The sequence below is a fragment of the Ranitomeya imitator genome, chromosome 1 (genome assembly GCF_032444005.1).
Source record: "Ranitomeya imitator isolate aRanImi1 chromosome 1, aRanImi1.pri, whole genome shotgun sequence".
Classification (NCBI taxonomy): domain Eukaryota; kingdom Metazoa; phylum Chordata; class Amphibia; order Anura; family Dendrobatidae; genus Ranitomeya; species Ranitomeya imitator.
Genome location: NC_091282.1, coordinates 496,545,924 through 496,562,259, shown reverse-complemented (window position 1 = coordinate 496,562,259; position 16,336 = coordinate 496,545,924). Strand labels below are relative to the sequence as shown.

Below are 16,336 nucleotides of genomic sequence, written 5' to 3'. Positions count from 1 at the left end.
AATGTATTAGTGCGGAAGGCACACAATGTTTATATTATAGTACTTATGTGGCATGTATTGGTACTATAGTTACACTGAGAGTTAAAAATTAGAAAATCAATAACTTTTCTTTTAGAAAACCCAAGCATCAAGATCAGACATTGATAGCTAAGGGCCCTGTGCATGACTTGTGTTTGGATCACCACATGTAAACACTCACATACAGAGGTGTAGCTAGGGTTTTAGTTCGGGGGGTGGCAAAACATCTGAGTGGTCCTCTTACCAGGTAACCCTGATTACAACTATAATGGTACACCCTTATAGTTGCCATGTACTGATGTCATCTTGCCCGTTGTCGGTGTCTACGTCCTTGTCATCAGACACAGGCGGAATGATGGGAGAAAGAGCGTGTAGCTCCCTTTCTCATTATTGCTTTCAATTGGATTGGCATAAAGCCGATACAGTTGAACTTGTAATGACAGATGTGGGGCCCAGCGCTGGCATCGGGCCGCCCTTCCTGCTCAAGGGCCCCACAGCGGCTGGGTGGCAGTGCAGGGAGATCGATTTATCACTAAGAACTCTTAGAACCTCAGCTCATTGTTTTATTATTATTATTATTATTATTGTACTACAGGAATAAAGGACATAAGAATGAAAGTTTCATTCACCCAAGAAGATTGTAAATTGGGTGCATTATGTGCAACACACTTACTTACAGTGTTGTGCATAAATAAGAACACCACTTTTGAAAAGTATGATTTTAATTATTTCACTGAACACAAGAACAATCTCCCAAATTTTGCAAGACTGAGTTTCATAAAAAAAATTTTTTAACCCATAACATGAAAGTAATGTTAGTAATATAACTTTTCTACTATATAATTGTCTAAGGGTCACTTCCGTCTGTCTGTCTGTCTTTCTGTCTGTCTTTCTGTCATGGATATTCATTGGTTGCGGCCTCTGTCTGTCATGGAAATCCAAGTCGCTGATTGGTCGTGGTAAAACACCCACGACCATTGCCATGACCAATCAGCGACGGGCGCAGTCCGGCGGCAACATGGCCGCTCCTTCCTCCTCGCAGTCAGTGCCCACCCCATACTCCTCTCCTATCAGCGCTCACACAGGGTTAATGGCAGCGCTAATGGACCGCGTTATGCCGCGGAGTAACGCACTGCATTAACGCTGCCATTAACCCTGTGTGACCAACTTTTTTACTATTGATGCTGCCTATGCAGCATCAGTAGTAAAAAGATCTAATGTTAAAAATAATTTTAAAAAAATCAATATATACTCACCTTCCGATGCCTTTCCCGCTCCTAGCGACGCTCCAGTGACTGATCCATGCATTGCGATCTTGCGAGATGATGACGTAGCGGTCTCGCGAGACCGCTACGTCATCATCTCGCGAGACCGCTATGCACTCTTGAGACCGAAGCATGCGAGGAGCGTCGGTAAACGCTTCCTGGATCCAGGGGCCAACGGAAGCTGAGAATATAACTATTTTTATTTTAATTCTTTTTTTTAACAGGGATATGATGCCCACATTGCTATATACTACGTGGGCTGTGCAATATACTACGCACGCTGGGCAATATACTACGCACACTGGGCAATATACTACGTGGGCTGTGCAATATACCACGCGGGCTGTGCAATATACTACGCAGGCTGGACAATATACTACGTGACTGAGCAATATACTACGTGGCTGGGCAAGATTCTATGTGGCTGGGCAATATACTACGGGATTGGGCAATATACTACGTGGCTGGGAAATATGCATGTGGCTGGGCAATATAGTACGTGACTGGGCAATATAGTACGTGACTTGGCAATATACTACGTGGCTGGGCAATATACTATGTGGCTGGGCAATATACTATGTGGCTGGGCAATATACTACGTGACTGGGCAATATAGTACGTGACTGGGCAATATACTACGTGGTTGGGCAATATACTACATGGCTGGGCAATATACTATGTGGGCTGTGCAATATACTACGTGGACATGCATATTCTAGAATACCCAATGCGTTAGAATCGGACCACCATCTAGTATTACATCTATAATACATCTATAAGGTCTTCCATTTTACTCAAATTAGTTGATCCAAAAATGAATGTACCCCACATCAAAAACAATTATATCTAGTATATTTTATGAACTACATGATTTTTAAGGAAGCACCATTTTCTGGACATGGAATGAACTACGGTAGTTGTCGACATATTGTAACATCTACCTTTTTCCATTCTTCAAAAATGACCTCTTCTAGTGCCTGGATGCTGGATGGCGAATGATTCTTAACTTATTTCTTCAGAATTACCCATAGATGTTTGATTGGGTTAAAATCAGAAGACATACTTGGCCACTGAATCACCTTCACTCTGTTTTTCAGAAATGCAACAGTGGCCTTAAATGTTTGTTTTTGATAATTGTCTTTTTGGAAAAGTGTACAAGGGCACAGTAAAATCTTGTCTTCCAATGTAGAACAGTACATCTGTAAATTCATGATGCCGACAATGAAATGTAGCTCCTTGACACCAGCAGCGCTCATGCAGCCCCACATAAGAACATGTCCATGATCATGTTTCACTGTAGGCACCATGCATTTCTATTTGTATCTCCTCACCTTTGCAACGCCATACAATTTTCAACCAATCAGTTCCAAAAACCTTTATCATCACTGCAGAGTATGGAGTCTTCATATTTTTCATCAGGGGCCCTGACAATTTGTAGGCAGGCTTTTTGAGCATGGACTATAGGAAAGGCTTCCTTCGGGCACGACACTCATGCATTTCATTCCTCTAGCTTTTTTAATAGGATTTCACTGACAGTTTCTTAGTTGCATTAGTTTCATTTTTAGTTGATGCAACAAAGGGATCACATTTTTGATAGTTATCAGTCATGAGAAGGATAGAAAAAATTCCAAGGCATTAGATGCACCGTGGAACACTGTAAAGAGGATCATTAAAAAGTAGCTCAAATTTGGCAGAAGCCTTTCTTACAAAAAGAAAACATTCAAGCCTGGGTATGTTTAACCAAAACCTGCATCATGTCTGCTAAAAGCAAAATTAAGGTCTGATGAGACCAAGGTTGTACTTTTTTGGGCCATAATTCTAAAAAGTATGTTTGGCACAAAGTCAAAAACATATCACCAAAAAAGCACCATACCGAGAATGAAGCATGGTAGAAGCAGGAGAATGCTTTGGGACTGGAATTTTAGGTTTAGTTAATGTGCAAAGAATAGTTCTAGATATCAATGAATTTTGAATCGAAACATTTGGGCCTATACTAAAATCCTGAAGAGGAATTTTACACCTCCAAATCAACAAAGGAATAGCTTTGCCAGAAGAAGATCAAAGTTCTGGAGTAGCACATCCAGATCCGAGACCTGAAATCAATTGAAAATCTGTGGGTTGACCTGAAGAGGGCAGTATATAGGAGATGCACTCGCAATCTGCTGTTGTTCACAGATTGGTGAACCTCATTGTTTCTGAGAGGCTCCATTTCTCTAAGATGCTTTTTTATACACTGTCAAGTGACTTGGTTAATAATTGACCCTCCAGTTGTTTTTCATTAGTATCACTTACTTTTCTAGACTTTTGTTAACCTTGATCCAATTTTTTGAGATGTGTTGCTGCCATCAATTTCTAAATTATTTTTATCTTTTTAAATAAAATGGAAAAATGTCTAACTTTCAAATTCTGGTACATGTTTGTGGATAAAGTATGGTGATAAGAGATTTTTCAATCATTCCATTCTTATTTTATTTACATTTTTAAGTGTTCCATTTTTTTTCAAAGTAGAGTTGTACTAAATATAGAAAAACTAGTAAATTAAATCCATATTTCATTATCATACTCATTACCTCAACTGTCCATAAGCTTAAGTCATCTTCAAGATGGTTTAAAAAGTTTACACATCGTGAAGAAAAACGACTTTCTAGCAATTCTGTTTAAAATTTGTAAAACCCTGAGAATAATGAGCCTGGGGTCAAACCGGGTGGCTTGCCACATATAAACATCTACCAACTTTCTGCTTTGTGTCTTTACTGTCTGTTACAGATGTGAATTGACAACGCTTTAGCATACCTTGCAATTTAGCAGTTCCCACACAGGGCCAATGTGCTTTCAGTATATAGCTTCTCATACCATGACATAGAGGACAATTAGACCTGTATCCATATGTGAGGAAATTATAGATACAACAGTTTGCCATAACATTGGATCAAGATCAGTCACCCTTGTCAGCAAATGAATTCCTTGCACGGATTTCACTACCTTGAGAGCAAAAATCTGAGAATTATCGTTGGCTAATTGAAGGAAAAATGAAATGAACTGGAGAATAAGACAGTGTGTTTGACATTTTATGTCCTGTTTTTCATCAGTAATAACTAAGCAAAATATGTTCTTCATTCTTGAAGTGTAACTCAATCGATGAGCTGATAAGATGGGTTTTGTCCTTTTTATTGTACTTTCTTTTCTTTCTTTCCTGCTTAAAGTTTTCAAGTCCAGATTTCATCTTAAAGCTTACGTATTCTACCTTTTTATGATGTTTTACGCAACAACTTGATTATCTTCGCAGACACCATCTTGGGTCTCATATTACTTTTGTAAAGCTTCTTCAGAACTTGTGGGCCCAGTTTATTTTATTGGTTTTCTCGACATAGCTATTTCTTGCTTCCAAGCTGTGTGTTATCTCTTTAACATGTGTTTTCAGGGATAGGAGAGTCACTGTATTAAATTATGTTTTATTTAAAAAAGAGGAAACTATGTTATCTTTTCAACCGCTCGGTCAGCTGTAACACAACCTCTCTTTATCATACACGTCTTTCTGCTGCACTGCGAGTTAAAATCTTTCAATTTTTATGTTTCCATTACTGAAACTAACAGCATGTATCATTATAAGAATAATGCATCTTATTATAGTCTTTTGCTGATCTGTTTATTATAACTGGTTCTTCTATATAGGACCTTTTATATAGCAATCACCTACGAATATTGCAAGTCAGCAGAAAGTATTCTGCAATTTCCTACTGCCTTATTAACCAATGTAATGTCAAAATTGTGTCTATTATAAGTTGTGCTCACTGGGGGAAGGGACTCTAAGGAAACAGACTGAGAAACTATAGCAATTTCTAGGTCATTTGAGTTCAATTGGTGGAATTTGGTGGCTTTCCAGTTGTGATGCATAATAGGAAGCACTGCTAAGGAGGCCAAATTTTACCATGACTTATTTAATAAAATCCACCCTAAAGCAAAGCAATTAGAAAGTGGTTACTTGTGAAAATATAAAACACTATGAAATTGATATTGTTTCTTTTAAATGAAAGATTAGCTGCTTTATTACCCTGGGGTAAGTTTAGTATTCTACGTTTTTCATTACCGGGCCACAGAACGGTCCATGAGGGAGCAACGGTTATGCAGCATTATATGTAGTGTATATTGACTTAAGGTGCATGTATATTGAAGAATATAAGAGTGAAAGTTTGATTCACCCATCAAATAGTAATGTTAATGGTGACTGTTTCTCATGTATGCAATTGTTTCGTAAAATCATGTTAGGTGTATGTAAAAAGATATTTATAATTACTAAACACATAAAAAAATGATAAATTAAATCCATATTTCATCAGTATTCTCATTACCTCAACTTCCCATAACTTTAAGCTATCTGTAAAAAGGCTTAAAATGTTTCTAAAACAAGAAAAAACAAACTTTTTTTTAGCAATTTTGTTTAAAACATGTAAATCCCTGAAAATAATGAGCCTGCGGTCAAACTTGGAGGCTTGCCAGATATGACCATCTCCCATTTCTCTGCTTTGGGTCTTTACCTTTTATTACCGATCTGAATTAGCTAGGATCGCTCGTTTCTCAAAACCGGCTGCTGGTCACCCGATGAACAAGCAACACTTTTGCTCAACAGGTGAAATGATCTTTGGTGCTGCATAAAAGATCATCATTCTCAGCAGTACTTCTGTAAACTGGGCTTGGCAGCCTATGTGATTGCAGATTGCTCAATGTGCACCGAAAGTGCGTTCTTCCTGTATAAACAAGCTATTAAACAGCCGCCAATCGGCAAATATTTACTGATTTGGGGCCTTTTAGTGTCTCAATCAATTAAAGAGGTTGTCCACAATTGGGACATTTTATTTTCTTATCATTTAAATATCATTTTTGCAAATGGGTTACATTAAAAGTTTTGCCTCCTCTATCCGCTATCCGCTGTATTACACTGGCTATTGCTGGAGAGCTGCTCAGTCTGCAAGGAAACTGCACTAAGAGCAGGAGGAGGCCCTGTCATACTTATATGATAGTGACAAAATCATCAAAATGATAAATCTGTTAAATAAAGATAATTTGGCCAACCCCATTGACTCATTTTGCTGCCAGCAATTATCCATGTAATACAGCAGCTATAGGAGGCAAACAGTGTAACATTGTAATAAAATACAATTGCAAAAATGATTTTTAGCATCAATTGTATGCATTTACATAAAAAAAATTATGAAGTAAGATCCAAGGGGTGGAGTAAGATAAACATAAAAGAGGGAAGAGATAGGAAAAGAGTAGAAAAAAATGGAAAAAAGGGTAAAGAGGGAAAGAGAGTCATATAAATGAACCGTAACATCCTCTGGGTCAGAGGAAGGGTCCCCTTCACCTAACATGCATACAGTCTTTTGAGAAACTAATTGGGGAGCAAAATTAAATTTTATTTCTAATGGAAAAGCAAGGTTTTTTATAGGGTCATTCATTTTAAAGGGATTGGAAAAGCTGCTTTTCATAAACTTTGTCACAACTGCAGTCACATACAGAATAGTCACTTCTGGTTTCCAAATTACAGCGGATGCTTGAGATGGGTTGGAGGAAGCTTCCTTCTGTAAATACTTTTCATTAAGGATGAGTGGACCCGTCGACGTTCGGGTTCTTGTACCTGACACATACTTTAGGCCAAAGTTCAGTTCGGTACCAGAACTTTTCTTGAACATGAAAAATATCTCTCACGCACTCTATCTGCAATGGAGTTACCCCAGAACTCAGAACATTGAAACGGACTTCCGGGATAGGTCTGTGTTCGGCATTTAGCACTGGACACTAACTGTCCGATGCAAATGCCAATTTTTTCAGTTCAGGTTCACTCTGCTTTCCAGCAGGCAGCAGGGCCGGACTGGCCATTTGGCAATTCTGGCAAATGCCAGAAGGGCCGGTCTGGTTGTGGGCTGCCTTGTGTGCTACGTTGTTAACAGAAACAATGTTCTCAAGACACCCATACTGTTAACAGTTGTGATGGAGCACAAAACTGGTCACTCCCTCACTTTCCTCAGCATGCCGTGGGTATAATTAGAAATATTGGTCTTGTAGTAAATGTTCCTTTCCTCCATCCAGGGTAATATTATCAATATATCCCATCTGGTTATTGGGGACCGGGACACCATGGGCCTGTGTGATTTTCAAATGCCAGGGCTGAATTTCATCCCCAGTCCGTACCTGGCAGGCAGAATTATATCTTGATACTTTAGAGTTTAGCTGTTTGTGAAAACATGATTTTTTTATCATACAGAAAAACTACCCGTGGAAGCCAAGTTGCCGTGGTACAAGCAAGCACAGGAGTTGGAGGAGGCCACAGCAGTATCTGAAGAACCTTCGTAAGTTTTAGCTACCTGCATTTGATATTTTGATACATCGCTTTCATTTATTTGTTTTTATCCATGACTATTTGTTACTGAATGAATCTATACATCAGTCATTAGACATTACATGTCTTATTTATAGGTTTCCTAATGACTGCACAAATTATAAGTCAAACCAAAATTCAGCCACCTACCAGAACTATCATATATCTAATATTACTATATGCCATTACTAGTTATTAGCTTCTTACTAATAGCAAGTTACATAGTTTTTATGGTTCAAAGAAAGACACAAATATTCAAGTTCAATGCTAAGAGATGGGTGATATGTACAAAATATCAAAATCCGGTAATCCCTGTATTTTTTGCTACATTTCTACAAGATCGTGTGTCTGCAAAATTTTCCGCATTATCCTAAAATAAGTAGTGTGTGCAAGAAAATCTTTTTGTAGTTTTCTCGTTAATTTCTAGTTTTACTGATGATAAGGAAACTGCTGTAAAGTCTTTCTCAATGTACAGTAAAATTAATCTAAAAAAAAATGGCAGTGTAAAAATTGTAAAATTACGAATTTTGTTTTTTAATAAAGATCATGATATGAAAAAATATAGCAAAAATGTTTTTTAAAAAATAGGTATAACACAAAAACATAATGAGTTTAAAGGGTGACCTCCTTTGAAAGCTTTTAAAAACCACTGTAACATTGTATAAACCAAATTATTGTTTTTAGCTTGTTTTTATCTTTTTTTTTTACATATAACTACTTTTCCTTTTGCTGAAAGAACAATGCACAATATGTCGTTGTTTAGAATATTTCATTTTTTTTCCGTAGTTTGCTACCAGTAGCTTTCCCTTTTCTCACTTAGTAAGTATAAGATTCCGAATGTATTACTGCTCAGGACTGTCCTTATATTGTTAAAAAAAAACTAATGGAAAACCAGAGGCGTGAATATGATTTGTGAAAAATTATAAAATGTGATGCTTTTACAGGTAATTATTCAGGTGAGGTTTTCGGAAAGTCATTGAAAGGATATGAAGCTAAAGTACTCAGCACAGTAACCACAGAGTTTCTGTAAGGAAACTAGAAATGCTATTATTAAAATGCAGCTTATGTCGATTTCCCGTTGCAGCGTGATTAATGGGGGCTATTTACAGCTTTGATCTGTAGAGTTCCCTGCTCTCTATGCTGTAGCTTATGGGGCTGAAATTGAAATCTTAATGTAGTCAAATAAATTTTCCTTTCAGAGGAGTAGAATTACCACGTAGGGCTACTTAATATACACTGTATTATATTGCAAATGAAGCCCATGTGGCGAGCTACTACATTGCTGGGATCTATTTTCCTATATAACACACATTAGCAGGCAGAATGAATATGACGCTAGGCTTTGCGTCTCCATTTTACGACTATACCTAACAAAGGCCCTAGTGTCATGTATTATATTATAATACTAATATTCAGGCTTGGCTTGCTCTGAAACCATTCACATTCAGGTGTAGTAATATGTACACACATAAAATTCTATATGTTACCCAACGGGACGGCTGGTAGGAGGCATTCACCACTCCAGCTGCTGCTACATCAGACATGCAATCATTATATCATTAGCACTTGCCATATGAATGTTATGCCATTTTGCTCTCTTTAGCCCGATTATTTCTTGGGTTCTATCAGTTTCCCACCATTCATAATGACTACTTTCTTGCTTTCTTGTGAAATTAACTTTACACTTGACCATTTAAGATGTTAGCTTGATCATAGCCATATTGCAACTTAGTTTTTTTTTCTTATGGCTATAACTATGCTGTTGACCAGATCCTTGTTCGATGAGCAGATATTTTACCTGGCTTCTTCAAAAACATGCAGCCTTGGCCGAGCATGCCTGTTTATTGCATATTATCTCCTGTGGGAACAAAGAATAGGACATGCTGAAATCCAACATTTCTGACTCTTCTTTTCTCCATCATATGAAATCAGGAAAAGTTCCATACATAGTAAATGCTTCCAAAATCTTTACATTTGGTCAACTTTTATCTCCCCCTGTTACTTGTTGTTTGTAAGCACAGGTAGGCATGGTACTATTTCCCTCTGTATCAGTCTGTCACTGTCAGGTCATGTTTATTGTACTTGTCATGTTTTTTATGTATCCAAACTTACAGCATCCTGGAAATAATGGTACTATATGGCAGGCTTTATAATTAGCTGCAAATATGAAATTATATTTTTTCCATTTGTGTCATAAAAGTACCTTTAAATGGGTTTGTCTGGTCTTAAACTACAATTCTGCATTCACTCTACGTGACTGCAAATTTGTGAACATAGCACGCATTGCACACTGCAAGGATTTTCCAGTGCCAGCGCTGGGGGGCTACAATCTGGTGACCGCAAGTATGTGATATGCATATTCCCAGGCACACTAGACTAGATGGGCACAGTCTCGTTCAATACAAGTGTACTGAGTGAGGTCAAAAACAGTCTAGTCCGAATGTTAACAGAAGTGTGCATGTCGCATACCTACAGTCACCAGACCGCCACCCACAGCCATATCATATACTTGTGGTCACATGACCTCAGCGCCCCAGCACTGCCACCGGAGAATCTTTGCAGTGCGGAATGAGAGGATTCACAACTTTGTAGTCACATAGAGTAACTGCAGACGTGTAGTTTAAGGCTGAACAACCCCTTTAAGCTACAATTGTGCTGTCTTTAAAAGAGATTTTGAAATTTCTAAAACAAAGTGGATGAAAACAGGGAATGGGATGAATTACATAATAAAACCTCATCTCGCTACTTGAATCCCTCACCTCTGTAGTATGGCTGATCCGACTGTCTTAACCAGTGCTGTTTACTTCATGTAGTGACCACACTATCAATTATCCATGTGAACGATGTAGCCAATTGCTGTGGTAATACCAACGTGAATCTTTTTATATTTAACCTATACCCTACTCTTGGCCTTTTCATAAACTCAGAAAAATCCCATTTAATTATGTCATCATCTCTTATACAAGGTTCCAGTGACTGATGCCTACAGGATCTACAGAACACAACTCAATCACAAATTCACTATGCTGCACTTTTGGTGGGAATGTATAAATTGTATTGAGATGGATATTGATTTTGTGACTTAATTTACAGTTTTTTTTACAGCTTTTTGCTTAAATTATGGATAGCCTAAGAAAGGTGAATGAAGATTTATGTGTCAAATTGTTAAAAATGTTGATTGTAGTAAAATATGACATAAAGTTTCAAGTAAATTTACAATGAGATTCTGTTCACTAAGTTGATATCTAAGCGGAACCTTTCTCTTGTGACTATACAAAGGTGCTCAATGTCTGTTAAGAGGTTATCTAAATGATCTTCATACTATTTATCTTCATATTTATTATTTTTGTGTGACAAGACAGTTTCTCTCCCCATTATATGATTTTATGGGCCTGTCATAAAGAAAGTATTTGATGGACTGAGGGTATTTTACAACCAGCAATTTTACTTCAGTCCAAATGAGAGGAAATTATTTGTCATAACTAGAAAGGGGTTTTATGTTCTAGAAGAGACAGTCTAAATGAAAGCCTGCATTCAGTCCCTCAATAAGCAAAAACTATTGGGACTAGTAAAGTCTGGATGGAAAATGAATATACTTCTGAACTTTACATTATTTCACTCATTAAATCAAAATATACATTGATCTATATATTTGTTATAATTCTCATGTGCAGACACTTCATTACGTTGAAGTAGTTCTCTAATTTTTTTTAACATTTCATGGTAAATAAAGGGAGGACTCTCCTGAGTAAGTTTTTTGTACTCTTAGATAGATTTTTTCTATACACCTTATATAAGCTATTATGCTAGAATAGAAGAATGACTATAGTCTGCCAGAAGTTGCCCCCAGCATCACAACTCTGCTTTATTTTCATTATTTTGGTGTCCATTTTGTCCTATGTATACTGATTCTGGGTCTTTAGTCAGATGTTTGACTGTATGGTGGACCCAGGACCTAATTTATTACTTCTGAAACTATTACTAGATGCTTGTATTTGTGCTCTTTTACAGATTTATTCCAGAACCATGGTCCCCATGTAGTGTTTCCTGTGGAGCAGGTGTTCAACAAAGAAGTGTAAAGTGCCAGGTGCTCTTGTCATTTGCACAGACAATTGCTGATCTGCCTCTAGATGAATGTGAGGGTCCACAACCGGCCAGTCAAAGAACATGTTATAGTGGATCTTGTGATGGTGAAACAACAGAATTCAACACTGATGAAGAGGAACTGGAGAATGGAGGAATAAAGGATTCTGATGAACTTTATGACTGGGAGTATGAGGGCTTTTCTGAGTGCTCTGAATCTTGTGGTGGAGGTAAGTGATTCCCTATTTTGATGATTTACCTGAATTTTTGGCTTAAAAAACAGTTTTGTAAATTTTGTTATCTTCCCAGGGCAGATATCTAGATAATCAGCTGAAGCATCATTTGGCCAGCAGCCATCTAATTTGTATGGCCAGCTTTTAGCATTGTAGAGAAAAAATGTTTTTACATTTCCCAAAGCTAGTCTCAGACCTGGAAAGCACTCCAAAACTCCTCAGTAAATCCTGTCCAATGCCTCTCATTGAAGGTTCCATCATTCATTGACATTCACTGAAATATCACACATGCGTCTTGTGTTCTTGATCCAATGCCTCTACAGTACTCTCTCTGCATCACTGGTGTACTACGCAAATGCATAGGGCCATCAAACAAGGGAGATGTGTTAGGTGGAGTTTACTGAGGAGAACTAAAGTTTGTGCTATTACTGAGGCTGAGCTCAGGGCACTTTGAAACTCATTTGCATAATCAAAGTTAATTTTCTTTACAATAATATTTTGACTTGTAAATATACCATTGTGAATCACATAAAATCCATCTACCTGAGGCTTTTAGTAGTTTAGTAGGCATTAACAGACTTTTGTAGATGGTCATAGAAAGTCCAAGAGTTTCTAGCATTTTGAGAAGCTGGAAAGTCCTGCAGTCTTTAATTTAATCGTTCTACAAATCCATAACTATGACTGCTTGTGAACTAGGCCATACTTTTCACTGTTGAGGTAGTTTGACACTTTTTGACTGTGCGTGGTTTGTAACAGCATATATAGTTCAATGAAGTAGCTGGTGTTGAATAATGGTGGTTTAATCAGGTTGACTTTAGCTTCTTGTGGTTAGGAAAACAAACATTTCTGTGTGGAGTCTTTTTGCATCCATGGAAAGTGAGGTGCCGAGTGCTTTTATTATTCATCAGGCACTATTTTCTGGCCCATGAATGTGTTTTATGCAAGTTCCAAGTTCTTACATAAATGTTTTTCCATGAGCATATGTGTGTAGTTCATGAGATCTGCTCAATCAGCTTTCATTTCGAGAAACATGACCTTCCAAGGTTCAGAGACTGTCTCTGACACCATCTTGTTTACATATATGTAGTAGACACACTCAAGTAGTTCTGTCATTTCAGGAACAAGATTGCTTTCCATGGAAAACTAAAAACTTTAATTCATTAATTTTGTATTCTGGACAACAGAGTTTCTTGGATTTCTAATTAAAGATAAAAATAGAACCATGATTGGGGTTAAAAATGTATGCTTGTTTGCTATACACTATTTTTATGGCAGATGTTAAGTGGATACGGTAATTAGCTTTTTTCCAAGTTTTACCATGGATGGCATTTCAAAGCAGGATTAGTCGATGTCTAACCACCAGGAACCCTACTTAACAGGAGAGTAAAGGTACCTTCACACATAACGATATTGTTAACGATATCGTTGCTATTTGTGACGTAGCAACGATATCGTTAATGAAATCGCTATGTGTGACAGCGACCAACGATCAGGCCCCTGCTGGGAGATCGTTGGTCGCTGAATAAAGTCCAGAACTTTATTTCGTCGCTGGACTCCTGCTGACATCGCTGGATCGGCGTGTGTGACACCGATCCAGCGATGTCTTCACTGGTAACCAGGGTAAACATCGGGTAACTAAGCGCAGGGCCGCACTTAGTAACCCGATGTTTACCCTGGTTACCATGCTAAAAGTAAAAAAAAACAAACACTACATACTTACCTACCGCTGTCTGTCCTCCAGCGCTGTGCTCTGCTCTCCTCCTGTACTGTCTGTGAGCCGGAAAGCAGAGCGGTGACGTCACCGCTCTGCTTTCCGGCTCACAGACAGTACAGGAGGAGAGCAGAGAAGCAGAGAGCGCAGCGCTGGAGGACAGACGGCTGTAGGTAAGTATGTAGTGTTTGTTTTTTTTTACTTTTAGCATGGTAACCAGGGTAAACATCGGGTTACTAAGCGCGGCCCTGCGCTTAGTTACCCGATGTTTACCCTGGTTACCGGCATCGTTGGTCGCTGGGGAGCGGTCTGTGTGACAGCTCTCCAGCGACCAAACAGCGACGCTGCAGCGATCCGGATCGTTGTCGGTATCGCTGCAGCGTCGCTTAATGTGAAGGGGCCTTTACCCTTTCACTGAAGCACTTGACACAGTGTTACACTTGTTCATGTGGAGCGTTGTCACATTTCTATCTTGTACACTTGAAGGGAGATGAGCTGTTTTATCACATAGCCACTGTTAGGGTTGGCGGAACGCACAGAGTATATATATATATATATATATATATATATATATACAGTGGGGCAAAAAAGTATTTAGTCAGTCAGCAATAGTGCAAGTTCCACCACTTAAAAAGATGAGAGGCGTCTGTAATTTACATCATAGGTAGACCTCAACTATGGGAGACAAACTGAGAAAAAAAAATCCAGAAAATCACATTGTCTGTTTTTTTAACAATTTCTTTGCATATTATGGTGGAAAATAAGTATTTGGTTAGAAACAAAATTTCATCTCAATACTTTGTAATATATCCTTTGTTGGCAATGACAGAGGTCAAACGTTTTCTGTAAGTCTTCACAAGGTTGCCACACACTGTTGTTGGTATGTTGGCCCATTCCTCCATGCAGATCTCCTCTAGAGCAGTGATGTTTTTGGCTTTTCGCTTGGCAACACGGACTTTCAACTCCCTCCAAAGGTTTTCTATAGGGTTGAGATCTGGAGACTGGCTAGGCCACTCCAGGACCTTGAAATGCTTCTTACGAAGCCACTCCTTCGTTGCCCTGGCGGTGTGCTTTGGATCATTGTCATGTTGAAAGACCCAGCCATGTTTCATCTTCAATGCCCTTGCTGATGGAAGAAGGTTTGCACTCAAAATCTCACGATACATGGCCCCATTCATTCTTTCATGTACCCGGATCAGTCGTCCTGGCCCCTTTGCAGAGAAACAGCCCCAAAGCATGATGTTTCCACCACCATGCTTTACAGTAGGTATGGTGTTTGATGGATGCAACTCAGTATTCTTTTTCCTCCAAACACGACAAGTTGTGTTTCTACCAAACAGTTCCAGTTTGGTTTCATCAGACCATAGGACATTCTCCCAAAACTCCTCTGGATCATCCAAATGCTCTCTAGCAAACTTCAGACGGGCCCGGACATGTACTGGCTTAAGCAGTGGGACACGTCTGGCACTGCAGGATCTGAGTCCATGGTGGCGTAGTGTGTTACTTATGGTAGGCCTTGTTACATTGGTCCCAGCTCTCTGCAGTTCATTCACTAGGTCCCCCCGCGTGGTTCTGGGATTTTTGCTCACCGTTCTTGTGATCATTCTGACCCCACGGGGTGGGATTTTGCGTGGAGCCCCAGATCGAGGGAGATTATCAGTGGTCTTGTATGTCTTCCATTTTCTAATTATTGCTCCCACTGTTGATTTCTTCACTCCAAGCTGGTTGGCTATTGCAGATTCAGTCTTCCCAGCCTGGTGCAGGGCTACAATTTTGTTTCTGGTGTCCTTTGACAGCTCTTTGGTCTTCACCATAGTGGAGTTTGGAGTCAGACTGTTTGAGGGTGTGCACAGGTGTCTTTTTATACAAGTTTAAACAGGTGCCATTACTACAGGTAATGAGTGGAGGAAAGAGGAGACTCTTAAAGAAGAAGTTACAGGTCTGTGAGAGCCAGAAATCTTGATTGTTTGTTTCTGACCAAATACTTATTTTCCACCATAATATGCAAATAAATTGTTAAAAAAACAGACAATGTGATTTTCTGGATTTTTTTTTTCTCAGTTTGTCTCCCATAGTTGAGGTCTACCTATGATGTAAATTGCAGACGCCTCTCATCGTTTTAAGTGGTGGAACTTGCACTATTGCTGACTGACTAAATACTTTTTTGCCCCACTGTATATACAGTTATATGAAAAAGTTTGGGCACCCCTATTAATCTTAAGCTTAATGTTTTATAAAAATAGTTTTTTTGCAACAGCTATTTCAGTTTCATATATCTAATAACTGTTGGACACAGTAATGTTTCTGCCTTGAAATGAGGTTTATTGTACTAACAGAAAATGTGCAGTCTGCATTCAAACAAAATTTGACAGGTGCATAAGTATGGGCACCCTTATCATTTTCTTGTTTTAAATACTCCTACCTACTTTTTAACTGACTTACTAAAGCACTTTTTTTGGTTTTCTAACCTCATTGAGCTTTGAACTTCATAGACAGGTGTATGCAATCATGAGAAAAGCTACTTAAAGTGGCCACTTGCAAGTTGTTCTCCTGTGTGAATCTCCTCTGAAGAGTGGCATCATGGGCTCCTCAAAACAACTGTCTAATGATCTGAAAACAAAGATTATTCAACATAGTTGTTCAGGGGAAG

General features: G+C 38.6%; 1 protein-coding gene across 3 annotated transcripts in view; it reads left to right on the top strand.

Annotated features, from left to right (window-relative positions):
* Window positions 1–16,336, top strand: part of ADAMTSL1 (ADAMTS like 1) — a 550,804-nt gene that overhangs the window by 334,037 nt on the left and 200,431 nt on the right. For all 3 annotated transcript variants that reach the window (XM_069766222.1, XM_069766229.1, XM_069766237.1), the window contains exons 13-14: window positions 7,546–7,630; window positions 11,671–11,972. In XM_069766222.1, the coding sequence (XP_069622323.1) occupies window positions 7,546–7,630; window positions 11,671–11,972 (387 nt within the window). The remainder of the gene's footprint in view (window positions 1–7,545; window positions 7,631–11,670; window positions 11,973–16,336) is intronic.